We start from the raw sequence: 23,100 nt of genomic DNA on the forward strand, positions 1-23,100 counted from the left end.
TTATTTATGTCAAGACCATTTTGATGATATTTCATTTACTAGTACTATACATACTCGTTTAAGAAAATGTGCTCTCCCAATTGCTGGCATATATATAGATATTAACATTTTTCTTAATTGAGTGCCTGCAAGAAATAAAATAATTTATCTATTATTGACAACCAAATATCTTGATTTCTAGTGGTTCAAAATATATATATAAAATATTAAAATTAATGCAATTTATTTTTTATATTTTTTTTTATTAAGGTAAACAAAAGTAATGTCAGGGAAGAATAAAAAAAAAATCTTTTTATTGCATTTCTTCAAACTAATTCAACTTTACCGCTTTAAGCAATTAACTGAAAAAGTTCTACTTTTATTAAGTTTTACTTAATTATAAAATTTAAGCATTTTGAATCATGCTACTCGCGCCATTCTTTTCTTTTTAAAATATTAACGGTTTTTGACATACTGGGAAAATTTTTGCAATTTGCAAGAAAAGTGTTAAGTGAGTTGTAACTAGTATACGTCACGTAAAGATAAATGTAGAAAAAAAAAATTAATGACTTTTTATGTAGGAAAGAGGGGGTATTTTGAAGCAAAAATGTTACGCTTTAGATACGACGTTCGTATGCGAAATTCATCTTCATTTTTTTTTAATACGGACCTGAAATTACAAAAAAAAATTTTCAACTGTTCAAGAAAATTGATTTTTTTGATGAATAATTTTTTAGGGACTCACTCGCTAAATGGTCAAAAAAATGCTGTTAACTTGTAAGTCAACACTAAAAATGAAAATGGCATTGAATTAAAATTCTGAAGAACAATTTTTTAGGTAAAAAAATTAAAATGGATTTTTTTTTTAAATAATCAAAGAAAACGGAACGGCTTTATCATGTTTGCGTCAAAATAATGAAAAATTTCAACTGCCTGGAATAAAATTATAGAAGAAATTTAACTGTCTGAGGTCCAGTTGCCTAAAACAGTTATAATATGCTAGTGATTAGATCGTCAATATAACCTATGCCAGCAACCTATTAACTCATCACTTTACAGGGAAATAGAAGTAAGAGTGCTGAACCCGACTTTACTTTACTCAGACCTAACTTCACTTTCTCTTTTACTATGTAGAATATTCTAGACATTTAATGGCAGCTTCTTTCCTTGTTTTTGCAGAAATCCTACACGCCTCTCAGTCTTTAAGTCGAATTTGATGAAGTAATTGAACCAATACTTACAAAAGCATTGTTTCAATTACAAGTGCAGGAGTGTATACACGAACTCATTTCCCAGCGATCATCCTGTCGTCTCTGAACCTCCCTTAGCTTGCATAGACGTCATCGCATAGACGTCGCGCTCGCGGCTACCGACATTATAGGGGCGAGCAAGTGTCTCAAAAGCAAAATGACCTCTGGCCCAGATCTAATTCCTAGTTTTTTAGCTAAGGACTGCTCTGTTGCACTTACAGACCCTCTGCTCCACATTTTTAATCTGATCCTTAACACGGGTATTTTTCCCAATATCTGGAAGCAAGCCAAAGTTTGCCCTATCTTTAAAAAGGGCGATGCTGGAACAGTAGAGAATTACCACCCTATATCCATTCTGTGCAATTTCTCAAAGTTATTCGAGTTGGCTCTTTATAAATTAATTTTTCCCAAGGTTAAGTCCATGCTGGCCAACGATCAACATGGCCTTGTTTCTGGCCGCTCATGTGCTACAAACCTAGCATTCTTCTCTCAGTTTGTGTGCGAAGCACTTAATGATAGAGGTCAAATCGATGTTATCTACACAGACTTTCGAAAGGCTTTTGACCAGATTAACCACTTCATCCTATTAAATAAGCTTGAACGCTGATGACCTAAAGCTTTTCCATAGGATTGACTCTATATCAGATTGTGGTCAACTGCAAGAGAACATCAATACTGTACACCATTGGTGCGCACTTTGAACCGGCTTAACCTTAATGTTTCCAAGTGTAATGTGGCCAGCTACTTTCGAATCAAAAGTCCAGTTGTCTTTAATTACTTAGTTAATGGAGTCTCTGGCAAGGTCTACTTATCTTAAGGATCTTGGAGTCATCTTTGAGCAAAAATGTTTTTTTATCCCTCACATCGAAGATACTGTTTCTAGAGCTACTCGCATGCTGGGCTTTGTTATTAGAAATTGTAAACTTTTTTTGAACACTGCCACTGCCAAAACTCTCTAGATCCATGCTGGACTACAGCTCCCTCATTTGGTCTCCCATTTACAACTAGCACATTCACCTATTAGAATCAGTCCAACGGCGATTACTTAAATGTTTGGCATTTAAGGATGATGGAGTCTATCCTCCAAGGGGTTATGACCATAACCTGCTGCTCTCTAGATATACTGAACGATCACTTGCGAAGAGGAGAGAAATGCATTCGGTGAAATTCTTGTTTAATTTACTTAACCATAAAATTGACTGCCCATCCCTTTTGCAAAGAATTTGCTTTCATATACCACGCCCAGGATCTAGACAGTGTCCAGCTTTTAACTTGGACACAGCCAGGTCCAACATTCTGTACCAGAGTCCTATTCACTTTATGTGTCAAAACTTTAACACTGTTGCTGATTCTTGTGACATTCACCATGACAATTTGGCACTTATTTGGAGTCACCAGCGTATGGTCGGTGGGCGACGCTAGGTTATTTAGTTTTTAGTTTGAATACATTTATTTACTCATTTTTTTTCTGCTCTTTTGATTTAAATTAATTCTTGATTCTTATCCTAATTTAGTGTTGATTTTTTATTCTTTATTTTCTCAAACTCACTACTTTTTTTTATTATATAGCAATTCTTTTATAGTTTAGTTGCATGAATCTAATACAGTTCATGCATTCGTACTTGTACATTTATATATTTAATTGATTTTCCTGTAACTGGGTATAGGTAACCTGTTGGAAATAAAGCTTATTATTATTATTATTATTATTATAATTATTATATACAAACATCCAATCTCCCTAAATCAGCATAGTTTTTACAGAGAAGATTTAATTACTTCTAACATGGCTGTAAAATCTAAACTTCCTCATTGGGTTAGTGGAGAAGGGTTGTCAAGTAGACTCCGTCTACACAGACCTATCAAAGGCTTTCGATCGTGTCAACCATGCTCTCCTTTTGAGAAAGTCGTCAGCAAGTAGCGTTGGCTGGATAGAATTATGTTTATGCGATTGTACTCAGTATATTTCTATTCAAGGAGCAGCCACTAGTGTGGTGAGAGTTTCCCAGGGTACGCACATTGGTCCTGTACTCTTTTCACTTATCACCAATGATGCTGTTGGCTGTTTTGAGGACAGTTTTTGCTTGCTACATGCCGATGACCTGAAATTCTTTAGTAAACGAGTTTGCAGAGAGCCTTGGTCCGTTTTATCACTTTATGAATGTCTCCAAGTGTAAACAAATGAGATTCTTCAAGACTAATGATTCTCTAAGTCACATTTATTTTATAAAAAAACTCACCCGTAAGACAGATGAATCTACTTGGGAGTCATCTTTCGTCTTTGACAAAGATCCTAGCTTTAATCAGCACTTGGAGTCTTTGGAATAGTATCGTTTGAATTCCTATGCTATTTTTCTTTACAAACTCATTCATCAATAATCTATTATCTTGCTACTACCTCGTTAGTAACCTTCGATTTAGGATCCCTACAAGGCTATTGCAACTACTTCAACCAGAAACTCGTTGGACAAATTATGGTCAAGCTGCATTTATGCAAAGAATTATGACAGTATATATGGAGCACTTCACTAACCTCGACATTTTCTGTATTGCTTGTTTTTAATGTGACGCAAGTTTGTGTTCATTGTACCATTGGTTTAGCTATAGTGCATATTTCAAAATAAATACATAAAACAACTCATAACCTTTGAGGATCCAACTGTTCTTTTTTTCTTTTTAATAAATAACTTTCCTAAGTTGCTCTATTAACTTATAAGTATCATTAATAGTTTTTACTAAATGTCCTTCTACACGAGTATATAACGCTTATCATAGACAGACCTTATATTTTAACCCTATTTTTAATGACTCAGCTGAACTAAATCATCCCTACGGACACCAATACTAAAACAGATCGTCCAGATAATAAATAACCTAGAAATGTTAATTTTCGTAATTCGTAGTGAATAATATCAGTCATTAATCCTGCTTGGCCACTATTATCGTCCAATACAGGCAAATTATTATCATCTCTAACTGAATAAATTATTAAAAGCTTTAATTAGATAAAAGCTCGGCTTGATTTACACTAATGGGATTCAGCGCCATATTTGTTTCATTATTACGGTGACAAAAGATTAATATCAAAACATTTATGTTCGTTTGGGGGGGATCTATACTTTGATGACGAATTGTGCAGGCAGGTTAATAATTATGTTTTTAAATAAATATCTAAATGCTTACCTTCCGGTTTTGGTAATGATCATTTCTGTTCCTAAATCGTGAAATTTATCCCATAGATCTTTCGTTTCCAGGTGACACTCGACACTCAGGAGTTCCTCGCAGTTACATAAGATTTTCGGTTTTTTCGGGCTAGTCGATTTTTCCGGAACGATATCCGGACTTTCGCGATCGAGATCGGCCACTTCCGATCCGCAATCGGATACGGACGGCGAGTGGCGCCGAAGTTTCGGTTTCGGTGCTCGGGTGGATTCGGAATCTGAACATTCTTCTACGTCCACCTCGATTTCGTCATCTTCGAGATGGTCTTCGTCAACGAGAGAGATAAGATGAGAGGCATCGTCACCTATAAGTAATAATGATAATAATAATAAAGGTCTTTTATTGATTATAAATATTTAAAAAAGTAATCAATTGGGCGAGGTTCAGGTCATTTGTTTACTGAGAAACAAATGATCTGTTCTTCCACCTAACCCACTAAACCGAACTTAGCCTAACTGTGTTAATAAAATATATTAAGATAGTGGAAAAAATTTCCTTATACACTAAATAAAAACATGGGTATGTAGGTACAAATAAAATATTAACAAGAATATGATAAAGATAAAGGACTTTTGAAACTAATTAATAATTGTAGGATGTAGGAACTAATTGATAACTGAAGTAATCTTTATAATATTTTGTGGCAGCTTGATCTATATACTAGAGATTTGGTAAGAAAATGACCGTTCAAAGTAAATTCATTTTTAACTTTACTAACTAACTAGTTGTAAATATTATGAATAAATTACAGTTGAATGAATTCAATTATCTCACAGTGAAAACAGATAATAACTGACTCAACTGCCTAGGCGAATATTTTGATTACTTCCAGGCAGTTAAATTAATTAAATCATCATACAGTGAACAAACAGGGTAATTGGCTTAACTCTCTAGACGAATATTTTGATTACATTTAGACAGTTGAATGAATTCAATCATCTCACAGTGAACAAAGAAGGTAATTATTTCAACTGCCTAGACGAATATTTTGATTACTTCCAGGCAGTTGAATTAATTCAATCATCATACAGTGAACAAACAGGGTAATTGGCTTAACTTTCTGGACGAATATTTTGATTACATTTAGACAGTTGAATGAATTTAATCATCTCACAGTGAACAAAAAAAGTAATTGACTCAACTGCCTGGACGAATATTTTGATTACTTCCAGGCAGTTAAATTACTCATTGCTTTTAATTAATTAAGTTTATCTAATAATTGCAGCCGTAGTATTTTTTTATCACTTACTCATGCAATTAAATATTCCACGTTTGCATGGCATTTTTTTACGTAAATGTTTTAATGTTATGCAATTAACAAATTTCGACGAAAAGTGGTTTAAAATGATAAAAAAAACAATTATTTAAAACACAAATGAACCATTTAACTGAGAAGTATAATTAATTCAGGCTTAAGTGCTAAATTAAGGGAATCTCTCACATTTTTTTCACGAGATATATTAAACTAGTTTTTTTTATATTTTTATAATAAGTCATAATTAATTATAGACATATTTTGTATTTTATTAATTACATTGTGGTAAGTTAAGTCAAGGATATCCCATTAAAAAGGCTCTAAGTAATTAATAAATATCAATAAATCTAACTTTACAGGTCTCAAATATATTGAATGGAAAGTTAATAAACGGAGTAAAAATATGTATGTATTTTTAATATGTGGTGATAACTAGTCTCCATCCTATTTGGTTATTTTTTAATTTTTACCCTGGACTTGTAACATATAGTGTTGTTTATCTGTTTTCCTTTTTACAAGTGAATACACAAGAAGATCTGATGAGGCCTAGTACAGGCGAAACACGTGTTATCCTTTGACTTTGTAGTCAATATATTTGAGATTTGTGACTTTTGAAGTTTGATTTATTGGTATTTAATTTAGGTCGATCACTTTGAGAAAAAATGGACTATTTCTTCAAGGACATCATATGGAGAGGTTAAAAATTCGAATGATCCTATTTTTACTATAAAAATTGACTTATTGCTATAAAATACACCAAGTTTCTTAATTTAATCAAGTTTGGTTACAAAAATATTTAAAAAAAAATAATTTGCTCCGATATTTATTATTAAATTAATAAGATATTATAAATTAGTAGTATAATAAAACTTTCCGTACGTAAATTTATCATAAGTTATTATCAAAACGTATATTACAACAAGGATTTTGAAAAGTGGTGTTTATTTTAAATTAATTTAAAAATAGAACAGACAAAGAAAATCAAATAATAATTTACATAATAATGGTATAAAAATGCTAATATTGTTCTTTTAGGTAATTATTTTAAATTTTAATTAAAAAATATAATAAGTAGTAATATTTTTACCTGGAAGGTGGGATAATCAAAATATAGAATAAGAATATGAGGCTTAAAGTTAATTAATTAATAAACTAAAACTATGAGTTAAAATTTTAAATGAATTTAACTTTTATTTTTGTGGTAACCGGTGTATGAAAATTTTCAATAATAGCCTTAAAAATTTAATCAATATAAAGTGGATATAATACATTTTAAACGAATAACTAAGTCATCGTAGTCTCAAGAATAAGTATTAAAAATATATGCAGAAAATTGTTATGAATAAATTAATTTTTAGCTTAAAAAAAATAAAACCTCGGAACTGTTTAAATGGGACAAACTAGGATATAAGGAGTAATTTTTTTTTGTTATTTTTGGGGATATATTTCACGCATTTAAATTTTTAGAGCTAAAAAATTATTATTAAAAAAAATCGCTTGTGAACATAAAAGCATTGAACAGATGGAAAAAGGCCTAAAGGTCGAAACCGCTTTGCCTAATTTAATTAATTAATTGCTTGAAATGCAGAAACCTGTCTTTCATGTTAACCAATTTTCTACAAATCCCATAGGTTTTATAGAATGTCCTTTATATACTTGGCTGCTATATCCTAATAAATAATGCTTTTATGTGAGGAATAAAAAATGTAAACTAGTTTTTCTTTAAGCTTTTTAAATATATGCAAAAAAGAGGAGTTTATGTAAACATGGTCTATTTAAAAACAAATTATAGAATATTGAAAGTAGAAGCTAAATTTTACATTTGAATTATAGTAAGTAAACGACAAGTTTCGATCTGTTTGTATAGAACCGATATAGTAAAAAATAATTCGGCGCTAAGTTGTATGCTTTTCTTATATAATTCTATGTTTTTCAGTGTAGATTCATTTTATCGCTCGATTTCTATGTCTAAGAAGAGAATCAGGGATCTTATCTTTAATTAACGACAACTCTAGCTTAGAAACTTAGGACGTTATAGTGTATTTTTGCTCTTGTGTTTTTTTTTAGTGAGGTACACCTGTGCCAACAAATTCTGTTAATCAAGTGCCTAAAATTATAAAATTAATCCAACCTAACCGCTATTAATTAATTAGTCCTGAAAATTGAAAAACAATTTTAATTAAAGTGTTACAATTTAAAAGAAATCTGTCGTTCAACTGCCTAATATTGTAAGAAATATATGGGATGAATTAAGAAATTTATTTTTTATATATTTTATTGTTATATATATATATTTTATTGAAATAATTTTCTACCAAGAATTACACGTTAAATTCTTACGTAAACGTCGTCACTCAATTTGTCCAGGCAATTCCGGCACAATTTTAATTAAAAAACCTGACATTATAAGAAATCTATGGCTCAACTACCTGGACTTGTGAAATAATTCCGATTTAAACGGCATTAATAAACTAATTAATTAGTCTAGGCAGTTGCGGTACAGTTTTAATTAAAGTGCTTACGATTTTAACCAAAGTTGTAGCTTAACTGCCTGAAATTCTAAAATAATGTATTAGACTCAGCTGCCTAGAATTGTAAAAAAATTCAACCTAATCGTCATTAATTAAATAGTCCAGGCAATTGAAGTATAATTTTAATTAAAATTACACTTAAAAAAAATTATGGCTCAACTATGTAAAGTTCATTAATATATTAATTACTTAATTAGCCTAAGCAGTTGAGGCGCAATTTTAATTAAAATGCTTACAGTTGCTCAACTGCCAGGAATTGTAAAATGATTCAAATTTAAATGTGATAAATAAAGTAATAAATTAGTGTAGGCAATTAAGGCATAATGAAAATACCGAATTTTAACTGATTAATCAAGTATTGATATTAACTTTAAATTATTTTAACGTAAGTAAAACCTTATAAAGGTTGAGGTGGTTTTACACTAATATTTCTAATCTTGTGGTATCGAATCTTTTATCTGATTTCTTCTTTTTTTATTTTATTTTATTATAATTAAAACCCAATTTTTTTTGTTTATTTACATACTGTGAAATTGATTTTTAGAGTTTTTTATTTCAATTTCATTTTGTTTGGACCGATATTTTTGATTTTAGGCCTAGGGTGTGATTTCCTTTTTTTCGTCAATCTTAACCTAACGTATACGTACCTTCAAGAGTAAAGAAGTTAAGATAACTGCATTCTTAATTGTTTAAAAAAAATATTTTACGTATTTTTTTAAAATCATTTATGCTATATTGCTTTTGGCTAATAATATCCTATTAAGTTATGCTGGTTTTTAATGAAATGACAATAAATTCCAAGGAGTTTTTAATAAAATAGATTAATTGCTTAACAGTTTTATTTGTTACTTAACGTTGTTAATTAAAATTTCCAGGCAATTGAAGCATAATTTTAATTAAAGTGCCTCACATAAAAAACCAATGGCTCAACTACTGTTAGGAGTGCTTAGAATTTTACCAACATTTGAAGCTCAATTGCCTTTTAAATAAAACGTCATTAATTTATTAGTAAAGGCAATTGAAATATAGTTTTAGTTAAAATGCCTATCGTTATAAGAAGTCTAGGGCCTATAACTATTTGTAAATTTGAAATAATTCCGACTTAAACGTCAATAATAAATTAATTAATTAGTCCAGGTGCAATTTTAATATAAGTGCCTAAATTTTTATTAAAAATCTGTGGCTCAACTGCCTGGAATTGTAAAATAATGTGTAATCTTAGGAATTATACAAACCTTAAAAACTCTTATAAATTATATATCTAAGCCCATTTCTTACCTAATAGAGAATTTTTCAATTAGGAAAATGATATCCTTGAAAAAAGATGATAAACAAAAATTCATTCGGTTTAGTGTTAAATGTAACAAGAATATTTGAGAAAGCACTAAAAACACGATATTCGTGGAAAGCTTTTGGAAGAACTGCAATACATGGGGATTAGAGGAATTGTACTGTACTGGAGAGCAAATTGTTAAGATTCAGAGTACTGATGATTGTTCTAGGACCAATTCTGATCATTGCAATAAATTACTTAATATGAGCATTGCAGCTGTGATTCTTTCATTTGCTGACGGTATTGTACTGTACGTTGAAAGCTGGGAAATGTTAGGTCCAGGACTTTTAAATAATTACAAAGTAGTTTGATATGGCGAGATACGATTGGCTAATCACATCCTATTAAGTTATGCTGCTTTTTGATGAAATGACAATAAATTCCAAGTAGTTTTTATTGAAATAGATCAATTGCTTGACAGTCGGATTTAATATTAGGTGATAGATCTCTGTCATCACTTGTTACTTAACGCCATTAATTAAAATTTCCAGGCAATTGAAGCAAAATTTTAATTAAAGTACCTTACATAAAAAACCAATGGCTCAACTACTGTTAGGAGTGCTTAGAATTTTACCAACATTTGAAGCTCAATTGCCTTTTAAATTAAACGTCATTAATTAATTAGTAACGGCAATTGAAATACAGTTTTACTTAAAATTCCTGACGTTATAAGAAATCTAGCGCCTAACTATTTGGAAATTTGAAATAATTCCGATTTAAACGTCAATAATAAGCTAATTAATTAGTCCAGGTTAACATTTGCTGACGGTATTGTACTATACGTTGAAAGCTGGGAAATTGTTAGGTCCAGGACTTTTAAATCATTACAGAGTAATTTTATATGGTGAGATACGATTGGCTAATAATATCCTATTAAGTTATGCTGCTTTTTGATGAAATGACAATAAATTCCAAGAAGTTTTTATTGAAATAGATCAATTGCTTGACAGTCGGATTTAATATTAGGTGATAGATCTCTGTCATCATTTGCTACTTAACATCATTAATTGAAAATTCCAGGCAATTGAAGCATAATTTGAATTAAGGTGCCTCACATAAAAATCTATGGATCAACTATCAATTAGACTGCTACTTAAACGTCATTAATTAATTAGTAAAGGCAATTGAAATACAGTTTTACTTAAAATGCCTGACGTTATAAGAAATCTAGGGCATAACTATTTGGAAATTTGAAATAATTCCTAATTAAACGTCAATAATAAATTAATTAATTAGTTCAGGTGCAATTTTAATATAAGTGCCTAAATTTTTATTAAAAATTTGTGGCTCAACTGCCTGGAATTGTAAAATAATGTGTAATCTTAGGAATTATACAAACCTTAAAAACTCTTATAAATTATATACCTAAGCCCATTTCTTACCTAATAACAAAAATATTTGAGAAAGCACTAAAAATACGATATTCGTGGAAAGCTTTTGGAAGAACTGCAATACATGGGCATTAGAGGAATTGTACTATACTGGAGAGCAAATTGTTAAGATTCAGAGTACTGTTGATTGTTCTAGGACCAATTCTGATCATTGCAATAAATTACTTAATATGAGTATTGCAGCTGTGCTTCTTTTATTTGCTAACGGTATTGTATTGTACGTTGAAAGCTAGGAAATTGTTAGGTCCAGGACTTTTAAATCATTACAGAGTAATTTTATATGGTGAGATACGATTGGCTAATCATATCCTTTTAAATTATGCCTCTGTTTAATAAATTGACAATACACTTCATTCCAAACAGTTTTTATTGAAATACATGAATTGCTTGGCAGTCGAACTTACCATTAGTTGGTAGATCTCTGTCCTCATTGCTGTCCGACGGATTTTCATTTTTAGCCATAATGGCGGCGATCGAAAAGTCCGTGGCCCTCTGGCTCTTTCCAGTGGGTACCACTAAGTCTTCCGGCATGGCCCCGAGTAACATATCACCCGCACAATGTCACAAAAAATGTCACCAAGTTAAAAAACAATGTTCACCCTGACACATCAATCGGTTAGTATACAATACAACGACGTAGCCGTTACGAGACTGACCGACAGAATAGCGACAAGCGAAGCCTTCCAGTTCGAAAGAGGAGGAGCTACGACTTTAGGTGGAGTTACCGAGTTGGGTGGAGCTAAACCGGGGGTTATAATATGTGTGTGTGGTCTGAGATCCGTTTTGCCTGAGTGGAGCTATCAATCAGAAACTGGCTGCGGTAACGGTGGCGACACGGCATGTAGACAGGCACTTGATATCACTTTAGTAGCCCACCCACTACTGGTGACCAGGGGCGAGCCATGGCCGCCGATTGTCATGTCGTAAGTAAAATTGTGGGGAGTGACCTTCTTAGGGGTTAATTATATCCGGTCGTTTCCATGTTATTTTGCATAACTCGCGTTGTTAGCATCCTATTTTATAAAATTTTCAACTGCACCGCGAAGTTTGTAATAAAAATTTGCTATTTCGCTTGGAAAAGCAAATTACTACTAAAACCAGTAATTTCTTCGATTTGAATATGTATTTAGAGCGGACGTTTTTGTGGAAAAGTATACAGGTGGGGTACGCGGGTATGTAATGTAACTATTAATGGAGCGCTCACAAGGGAAGGAACATGATTGTAGGAAATTAGAATTTTTCTTAGAAAAAAAATGGAAATTACATGGCGAGGGAGATTTTTATTTATTTAAAATCTGCACGTTTCTATAAGCTTATGTTTGTAGTCGCAGGCACTCAGCCTTGGCAGGTAAAGACACGAGAGGCAGGTGAAATAATAAGAGCAATATTTTATGATGATTTAAATGCTGAATAAAACGCCTTAATTATAGCTTTATTTAAGTATATTTTTACATCAGTTCATACAATTTTACATAAAAGAGGTCTGTTTCACAATTCGTCTGAACTGAAATGTTACAATGTGGCGCCCAACAAAAAAAAAATTCGAACGAAGTTTAAAAATGTCATTGTTTTTGAAGTTACTTTTCAAAGAAGATAAGAAAGAAAATATATGACAGGGATAAGAAATCTTCTTCCTTTTCTTCTTAGTCAATCTGTGTCTATCCATGGTCGGATATAAGATACTTCGAGGTTTTTCCATATCCCGTGATCTCCCTCGTGTTCATAGAGGCTGAAAGTATTATCCAATAGTACTAATATAGCAGATAAGAATATAATTAGATCAAGAGTTCATTATTCTCAACAACAACAACAACTACAGGGTGTTCGAAAAATAGACGGAGATATTTCAATGGGTGATTCCTTGTAAAAAAATTAGAGAAAAAGTTTCTATAAACTTGGGTTCGGAAATGCACAGTTTTCAAGATACGTGGTGATTCTTTTTTAAATATTATTTATTTTTTTCTAATTTAGCCTTAATTAGATTGAAATTATAAAGTCCAGTGGCGTCCCGGGGGACATCTTAGCAAATATTATTGGCAAAAAATATACACCACTGCCTTTTTTCCAACTTTAATATTTGTTGTTTCATTAAACATTTAAAAATACAACTTTTTAGCCTCTTGTATTTTTCTCGTATCTCACTTCGTTTTCGAAAAAAAAAATATATACTGTTTTATTGCATGCCACTGGACATAATTGGTTTATTAATTTTTGGTGAAAAATTCACCGGTGCTTTGGAATACCAAAAATCATTTCTGCATGGAGGTTTGACATGGACAAGTGTCAGTTCTCCTAGAAAAATATCAGCATAAAGTATCAGCCTGTATCTTGAAAACTGTGCATTTCTGAACCCATGTTTAAGTATAGAAACTTTTTCTCATATTTTTTTACAAGGAATCACCCATTAAAATAGCTCCGTCTATTTTTCGAACACTCTGTATATTGCTGTTTACCTTAAGTCACAGAAACGAAAAATTAAAGATAATGATTTAATATTGGCCACAGCTCACGAAGGCTCTTGTTTGGTGGTATTGCAAAGCACATATTATATCAATAAAGTAATATAGTTCCTCAATTCGGTTTATTTCCAGCCCATAAACAAAAATCCTACCAAAAATGTCTTTACTAAACGTACTACGTATCACTTTAGAATTCTTTAACACTACAAAGTCCTCTATGGTCTCTACAAACTCTATGGTCTCCCAAAAGTACACAAGACTTAATATCCTATTAGACCCATTGTTTCTTCATGTCTCAACTATGTTTTAAGCCAGAATAGTGATTTTATTAGCTCCTACTCTGTTAAAAATTCCATAGAATTTGCAAACCTTCTTAATGATGTGCTGATCCCAGATAATGCATTTTAATTTCTTTAAAGGTTGAAAACCTTTTTCAAAGCGTCCCACCCAACGAGTGCGTTTTGTTAATATTTAGTAAATATTTAAACCTTTCAAATAAATCAGACTTACCACAAATAGCCTATGGGCTCTTGTTTAATGCCATTTTTTAGTGAGGTCTTTATGCACAATTTAGAGAGTGGAATAATGAAAAGTTCTTTTGTCTATAAAAGATACGTTGATAACATACGTTACGACGACGTACGACTTTCTGAATTCCTAATTGAAGATTTCTGGAAATAATTGACTTTTATAATTTTAGTTTTATGTACACAGAGTACCTCCGACCGACACTATTGCTACAATCAAAGAAGTTCAGATAAGCATTTTAGGATAACTAAGTAAAGCGCCTTAATTATAGCATATTACTGTAAGTATGTTTTTACATCAGTAGATAAATTTTGACATAAATACCTTCCCTTACACACTATTACTTGATATAACTATTAACCTTACACTATTCATGTAAACTGAAATGTTACAATGTGGCGCCCAACAGAAATTAAACTTTTTTAATTATGTACATAAATACAATCCACCACTGTTTTTGTGGCTGAAAAAAATAGGTCAGAAAATATATGGAATAAATGAGAGAAAAATCCTGAAATCTCTATTTTGGCGTATTGGGTGATATGAATTTATTCCAGTCAATTTTTATTTTACCTGCCTCTAAGAAACGAAAAATATATCAATACCCCACTTACATTTTAGGCATTTAAGGCCATTTTTTAGGTAGTTCATTTATTTCAGACTCTTTTTTTATATATTTCAGGCAGTTAAGTGAACATTTTAATCCTTTTTCAACTGTCTCAAAGACAAAATCTTACGAATGCGATTGTTTCTTGTTTTTTCCAGGCAATGAAGCTGCAATATTATCTCTTTCTCCAGTAGGTTTCCTGTTTTTATTTCAGGCAGTGACATTATGGAATTTATTCCAGATAGTTTGGAATTTATTATCTTTAAACTGCCTGGAAGTTTATGTTTACATTTTCACATCTTCTGCTGCCTATATCAGGTATTTAGTAATATAAGGTGTGCACTTGAATTATTAGGTTTTCTGTCATAAGTATAACTAGTTGAGGTTAGATTTTACTAATATAGTGTGGTTTTAGGCTACAGTTATGTGCTCCTAACGGCAACGACGTAATTTTGTATATGTTTTAGGCAGTAATATTTTTGAATTTATTGCGATCCTTAAAAATATATATCTTTTGACCTAAGTATCGACCAGTACAAATATTATTAATAATAATAATTACTACCAAAAACAGTAATTTCTTATATTTAAATATGTATTTAGAGCGGACGTTTTTATGGAACAGTATACAGGTGGGGTACGCGGGTATGTAATGTAACTATTAATAAAGCGCTTACAAGGTAAGGAACATGATTGTAGGAAATTAGAATTTTTCTTAGAGTAGGTGAAATAATTGACATCTTTAAATCTAAATTTTCTGTATATAGAGTGCCTTCTGTCGACAATATTACTACTATCAAAGAGCTTCAGTATTTTATGATGATGAATAAAATGCTGAATATAACGCCTTAATTATAGCTTTATTTAAGTATATTTTTATATCAGTTCATACAATTTCACATAAAAAAGTTCCCTTTCATTATTTGTCTAAACTGAAATTTTACAATGTGGCGCCCAACAAACAAAAAAAAATTAAATAAAGTTGGAAAAACTGGAAAAAAAATTAAATAGTGCACATACAATTTTATGTAAGCTGCGATTCTTTATCCTCCTAAACTGTTTCCGCCACTGTTTTTGTGGTTACCTAATATGAACATTTAGAATAAATAGAATTTTCAAAAAAAAATAGGAAAGAAAGTATATTAAATGAGCAAAAAAATGTGTTTTTAAAATAAATATCCAGAAATTTTTTGCCAATTTTGACATGGAAACCAGGTAAAGTGAATTTTAGTAAGAGAGTGAGGCAATATGGCGAGTCTTAAAATATATATTGTTTTACAAGTATTCGCTAGTTCAAATATTTATAATATAAATAATAATAAAATGATTTTTTCTGACAAAACAAGACAGAGCGTCAATCCTTGTCGAACGAAAAAGCTCTATTTCTTCCATACGCTAAAAATGCTCTGCTAAGATATTAATAAACACATCTTTTACTATAGGCAGCTGAACTTTTATTATACGCAAATTGCAGACAATCCCTAGTTGTTCTAACACATATACTAAAAGGTAAAAAAACTATAGATTATATAACATTAGGGTGCAGTAGACTAGCAGAAACAAATTAATACATTTTGACATAAAAATGTTCCTTTTCACTATTCTTCTACATGGAAATGTTACAAAGTGGCGCCCAACAAAAATTTCTTTTAATTGTTTAAAGTGCATTATTATTACACATGAGATATATGTGATATCGGGGTAATTTTATCACATATTTGAGGTATAGTGATCGAGTGTAAAGACTAGCTATGTAAATCTTTTCACGTTTACTCGAAAACCTTAAGGTTATATGAGAAAAGTATAGATACAAAAATTATAAATTTTTTATCACCCATAATTTTCTAAAAAAGCCTTTTTTTCTCAGCCAATTATTTTCTGCCAAAAAATCGTTTTTCATTAACATTACCTTTACCCCCCCACCCACGCCACATACAACTTACCAGTAAGAAATTATTTTCAAAAATCATTGTTTTCCTAAATAATACTCATTAATAACGATTGTTTTCTTCGTTAATATCTAATCTAATAACACAGCTTATTTATTTAAATTTGATTTAATTATATATAGGTACATATGTATAATATTTAATACAATGAAAGTGCTATTAGATTGGATATTATGGACAAAAAACAGTAATTTTTCAGAAGAATTTCATCAAATATTTGAGGTGTAGTGTAAAATTTTTAAATTTTCAATAATTGGTGAAAATTGCTTGTTTCAAGAATGGCCTAAATTATTTGATTCGTACTGCCTAAAATAAATTAAATATTTGCATTGCATTTTTTTTATAGAGGCACCTTCTTGATCTAAAGTAATATCATATTTATCATCCTAATTATATCAGAGTAATTTACAAAAACGATACTTTTATTAAAAACAAACAATACTAGAAACCCTTAAATAAACAAACAGACCACCCGGATCACCCATACAGCATCAACTCTTTGTGCAATAGGCGTAAAGATACTTAGTATTAAACGCACTAAATGGCTTTATTTTAAATCCCTCACATATATGTAGGTACTTTAGGTGTATAGTATTTGCCTCCTTTATAAAACATACTTAACGTTTTAAAACCCTTAAATCTTGTTATTTATGTTTTCGACGTGACAGAACGTATCAGAAGGCAGATACCTGGTGGTATGTTTATGGGTTTTACGTCTCGAAAACCTCTAAACAAACAACACCTTTCTTTTGTGTGCAATCCATCCATATTTACACTTTTGTTGGCGCTTTATATTTTAGAAAATAAATGAAGCGAGAGTCTTTCAGCTGTTTTTTTCTCTATAGGCAGTCGGGTACCAATGGGTTAAAATTTCCCAGTATTTAATTATATTTCGTCAATTTGCATTAAATGTTTAAACATGAACATTCATTTTATAAGAAAACTACATTTTTTATCTCCTGGCGAAGAAATATGCAGTACAGGAGTGAGGTTTATCAGAGCAATAAGGGCATTAAAAATTTAATCTATTTGATGCACGAAATTCCGATTTTTTAGCAAATTTAGTGCATCTTAATATATTTGGATATCGCTAATAATCGAAAACAACAAAAAATACGTGGCATTAAAATAATCAAGAAATTATTACGATAAAGCACTAAATTAATTTGGTTAATAGCAAACCATAACATTTTACTTAATTTGCATATTTATAATAGGCACATTTATAAAAATTAATAGCTCTTTTTAACATTTCTAAGTAGATAAATTGGAAAAAAAAACTCTCACATAACGTGGAACTATAAAAATGACGACCAGTTAAAGAATGGATGCCATCAAAATGAAAGAACAATATGACGACGACTCCGCAGTCGTCCCAAAAGGTCCTCTTGGCTCTTTCATAAAAGAAATATTATAAAACATTTATTTGGTCACAAATTCCCACCTGTTGTGCTGGAAAATGTGTTTTATTAACTACAGTTGTTATTTAATTTTAATCTTTTGACAGAACATAATGGGATGATTTATCGATGAGTTTTTCAGAAAAAAGGTGTGAGGGAGAAGTCGAGAAACGTTAATCTTTATATATCATTTTAAGATACGTCAATAAGGCAATAATTTTTTCCAAATCTTAAGGATTCTCTCATAACCTCTTCTGACCTTATTAACTTGCGCTCATATAATAACCGACCTAATGAATCTTTTCATGCCAATTCACAACGGTTCTCCACACTTTTACCAACCGAACTGAAGTTTTACCATCGAAAAACATTCAAATCAGTTCGCAAACTCCGGGGGTTGACAAAACAAGGACTATTCCCTTGTTTGGCAGCCCTTAACGGTCAATTAAAGCCATATTCATCTATGCGGTTGATACAATATAATTGTTACGAATGGCAAAAGAAAACAGCAAGACTTCGTGTCAAAAAGACATACAGTGTTTCGAGGAAAGGCCCACCTCGTAGAACTCGAATGCCCTGCCCTGAATTATGTCACCAGAAGTTAAATAGATACGATTTATGGGATCTCATTACAATGACAAAGGATGGGTCATGTGAAAAGATTATAGTAAATTATTATTAGAGAATTAATGTTTTAGAAGGCAGAGTATTTTATATATTAGGTCCTGTTTTTTTAAGCCTACTTTATAAATGACAAAGTTAAATAACATTTAAACAAGAAAACGTCAATGGATCAACTGTTTAGAAACATACCTTAACAGCAAAACATCATGAGGAGAGATGATTGGCAAGTATGGTAATATGCGGGATAAGCTTCAGCTTATTATCTCCTAAAAAAATTCAATTTACAGATCCGATACCTAACAAGTTTTCCTGGTTAATAATGCTCAAATTGACCAATACTACAGATTCTTGGAAAGATATTATAAATAAATCGAAGTTCCACGTTATTCTTAGTTTATATGTATGAGTCTATTAAAGATGCATTGATAATCGTGTACATGAAAGGTCAATTTCTTTCTTGGGAGCCGAAATACCTTTGCATCAATATGCAACAGATATCCATAGGTAAAAGCCATAAGTTGAAGAAAGAATCCCCCAAATTCATTTGGGGGAATTCAAGGCAAATTCATTTGGATCAAATTGTTCTCTTTTTAACTTGTACCTAGGAAATTTTTATTGCGTAGTAGTTTATTGTTGTCCGTGCGCAAGACCTGAGTTGGCCAAAGGTGTTTATTTTTGTCACAAGATAAATTTTGTCGACATACTCGAGGATTTTTGCTATCCTGAAATAAATTATGGTTTAAAATTATAAAACATCATTTAGTCAAGCAAGAACATAAGCAGATATTCAGGTATATTATAAATTCGCTGCTAATGTCTGATTCCGCCAATTTTGTTGAGTAATTCAAGGTTACAACATAATTTATACAGTAGGCAGCTTAAATGTGGGAAAAACTCATTCAATGCGAGGTATTTATTAAAAAACAAATTAACGCTATCGTTTTCTTCTTAACTTGTGACTTAGATTCGTTATTGCATGTTAGTTCATTTATTTCCGCATCCAAGAACCTAGTTTTCCAGACTTGTATATGTTTTTTGCAATACAAACCTTGTCGACATACTCAAATATTTGTGTTATCCTGGAATCTGGTATAGAATTTTAATTTGTAGAGATACGACGTACAGAAAAAAAAAATGTGTAGCAATGGCGTTGATAAGGGATTTATCGTAAATATTTAATAAAAAAAAGTACACCACTGCATTTTTCTATAAATAAATTTTATTTTTTAAATACTTGTGTTTTTTTTATTTGTATGTCATATTTGGTATAATTGTTGTTTCATACACGTTAATGCTTTTCCTACTTTTTTCTAGATTTCTTTTATATGACATTCCATTACTACACTATAAGATATATACGTGTATGAAAAGTATATCGTATGCTACACAGTGGCATATATGTAATATCGGGGTCATTTTATTACGTAGTTGAGGTGTAAAGACTAGTTATGTAAATCCCATGTCAATTTTTTGAAATTCCGAAATTTTCTCCCTCAAAAACAGAATCGAATAGTAGTATATACGTATATTCGACAGTTTAATAAATATACCTTGACCATATGCGGTTGATAAATATACCAATAGTTTTAATTTAAACACTGTATTTTTAAACCTAGATTGGAAAAAAACTGAATTTCCACTTATTTGCGATAAAAAATGGCACAATTACTGCATTTTTCATAGCGATACGCCTTGCTTTCGAGAAATAAATTAGGTTTTTTTTCGCGTTTTACTCGAAAACGTTAAGGTTATGTGAGAAAAGTTTAGATACAAAAACTATTGATTTTTTTATCACCTATAATTTTCTCTAAAATCATTTTTTTCAGGCACTTATTTTCTGCGAAAAACTTTTTTTTTGTTAACCTTACCCTTACCCCCCCCACCCACCCCACACATTTTACCACTAAGAAATTGTTTTCAAAAATAATTGTTTTCCAAAATAATACGCATAAATAACAGCTGATTTCGTCATTAATATCTAATCTAGTAACATAGTTTGTTTATTTAAATTTAATATATATGTATATTAATAAATATTTAATACAAAAACAGTGCTATTAGATTGGATATTATGGACGAAAAACGTTGATTTTTCAAAAGAATTTCTTACTGGGCAAAAGTTTGGGGTGGCTGGGGGGGTAAGGGTTGTATTGACGAAAAACAATGATTTTTCAGAAAAATTTCGTCAAATATTTGAGATGTAGTAATCGAGTTTAAAAATTAGATATGTAAATCCCTTATCAATTTTTTTAGAAAATATAATGTTTTTGCAGAAAATATATATTCAATTTTTAATTTAATAACATTGTTTATTTAAATTTGATATAATCTTCTATATAAATGTTTGGTATAAACACAGCGTTATTAAATTGGCTAATATGAACGAAAAACATTGATTTTTCAGAAAAATTTCGTCAAATATTTGAGATGTAGTAATCGAGTTTAAAAATTAGATATGTAAATCCCTTATCAATTTTTTTAAATTTCGAAATTTTCTCACTTTTGTAAACAGAATAGTATATTTATGTACGTATTATGAATAGTATATTTATGTATGTAGTATATTTATGTACGTATATGTACATATACGTATATTCTACAGTTTAATAAGTATACCTTGACGATATACACCAAAACCAAAAACTTATTTAACATTGGTTGAATAAACATTAACTTAATGATAATAACATGTGATATGTTGCTTAGGTAGATTTGTTAACGTAAGTTAGTTCATTGATTTTCGCACCTAAGACTCGAGTTTGCCAGACGTGTATATGTTTATCACAATATAAATCCTATACGAGTTGCAAGGAACCAACAGATATTCAGGTTTATTATAAATTGGCTGCTAATGTCTGATTTCGCTATTGTTTGTAAATAAAATAGACTGCAAATTTGGATTAAAGGATTATTCATTAAAAAAAATAGCGCTATCGTTCTCTTCATAACTTGTGACTTAGACTTCTTATTTCTTTGGTACCCAGCAACCGAGTTTGTCAGACGTGTGTATATTTCACAATATATCTTATATGACTATAGAGCGAACCACTTAAACGAAATCTCGTTTACGATTTTTTTCTATAATTAATATCGAAAAAAATATTATTATTTTATCTTAAGATATTAGTATTTTGGAATACTGTTCAAAACTCCAAGTTTAAATCAGCATCGCATGCGCTCTTAGTCTAAAAGGCGCGTACAGACTTGCACACGCATGCGGTAAGAAGCTTCGCATATGCATGCGTGCTCAAGTCGCTCTATCCATTCGTGAAAAAATGTCTGAAGAGTTGCTTATGGTTAATGCTGCGTTTGTGATTATTAGATGTCTATTAAAAAATAAAAAAACAAAAGAACGATGGTGGATGACGCATTTATTTAAAAGAAGAACTCTACAAATGAGGTTCGATTTACTATCAGATTTGGCTTTAGTACCTAATACCGGACAATTTCAAAACTTTACACGTATGTCAGTAGAAGACTTTGAACACCTTTTAAGTAATGTAGGCAAATATAAAATAATAAAGAAAGATAGTAATAAGAAAGGTCTGTTGTACCCGAGTATGCTTAGCCTTGATCGAAAACTTGAATGTGGTAACATAGCTCTGTAGAGATATGTTGCGTGCAGATGTATCCATGCAGATGACTACTCTCAGTTACTGCATTTCCTGGAGGGTCTGAATAAGGCATATATTGACTTGTGGCAGGGCTAGGAAGAGAGGGACGAACTAGTCTTTGTTGCTGAAAAGAGTTTCCAGAAGACATCCTGTTTTAGCTTCTGCTTCATATTGTTAATATCGTGTTCGACCATTATTTCTGCTCTTTTAGAATAGGTTCTCAATTTTGAGGCGATGTGTTGCCCATAGCTGTCAGACCGATCTTGTGTTTTCAGTGGTCTAGAGTGGCGAGCTTGTGTCTTCTTCATAATGTTGTATGCTTCCCTTAGTTTGGGATCCTCTTTCAACTTACGTTTTTTTGTAAAAATCTGACTTTTTGATATATTTCAATTTGAAGCTTTTTCACCAGTACCGTTTAGTGGGTGAACTGTCTTTTCAGCATGCAGTACCTCCTTAGTATGCAGATTATTGGACACTGTCCATCATCCGACTTAGTTAAATTTTCTTTTTCAGTTAGACTTATTTGGGACAGTAGGTCCTTCTTCGTCCTATAAATAATAACAGAGTTTAGTATGTGTGGTAGATAATTTTGTAGATATATTACTCTTGACTGGAAAGGAAAGAAAATTCTCAAAGTCTATAGCATCCGTATATCTTCTAATATGAAAACATATGTTTCACCCGTTTAGGGTATCATTAGACCAACTATCGAACAATCCACACAAACACACACACCGACTTTCGCTCTTCGGTTGCTGTGTGTACTTATTTGGATCGTCCGATAGTTGGTTGGTCTGATGATGGCCTAAACGGGTAAAACATATGTTACCTTATTAGCAAATATATACGGATGCTGTAGATTTTATGCAAGAAATTTTCTTTCAAATCTTACAGCGGTATATTTGAGATGAATGATGGACTTCTTTGATTCATATATGTAACTCTTGACACATTGAAG

General features: G+C 31.1%; 2 protein-coding genes across 2 annotated transcripts in view; both read right to left on the reverse strand.

Annotated features, from left to right (window-relative positions):
* The window catches only part of LOC126745886 (T-box transcription factor TBX20-like), a 108,287-nt gene extending 96,488 nt beyond the window's left edge, over nt 1-11,799 (reverse strand). Inside the window, exons 1-2 of the mRNA XM_050453922.1 lie at nt 11,366-11,799; nt 4,413-4,755 (exon numbers count right to left, since the gene is read on the reverse strand). Of these exons, the coding sequence (XP_050309879.1) occupies nt 4,413-4,755; nt 11,366-11,507 (485 nt within the window). The 5' untranslated portion in view covers nt 11,508-11,799. The remainder of the gene's footprint in view (nt 1-4,412; nt 4,756-11,365) is intronic.
* Nucleotides 1-23,100, reverse strand: part of LOC126745892 (mitochondrial import inner membrane translocase subunit Tim21) — a 580,089-nt gene that overhangs the window by 455,076 nt on the left and 101,913 nt on the right. The window lies entirely within an intron of this gene.

This window comes from Anthonomus grandis, chromosome 16 (assembly GCF_022605725.1).
Source record: "Anthonomus grandis grandis chromosome 16, icAntGran1.3, whole genome shotgun sequence".
Lineage (NCBI taxonomy): Eukaryota > Metazoa > Arthropoda > Insecta > Coleoptera > Curculionidae > Anthonomus > Anthonomus grandis.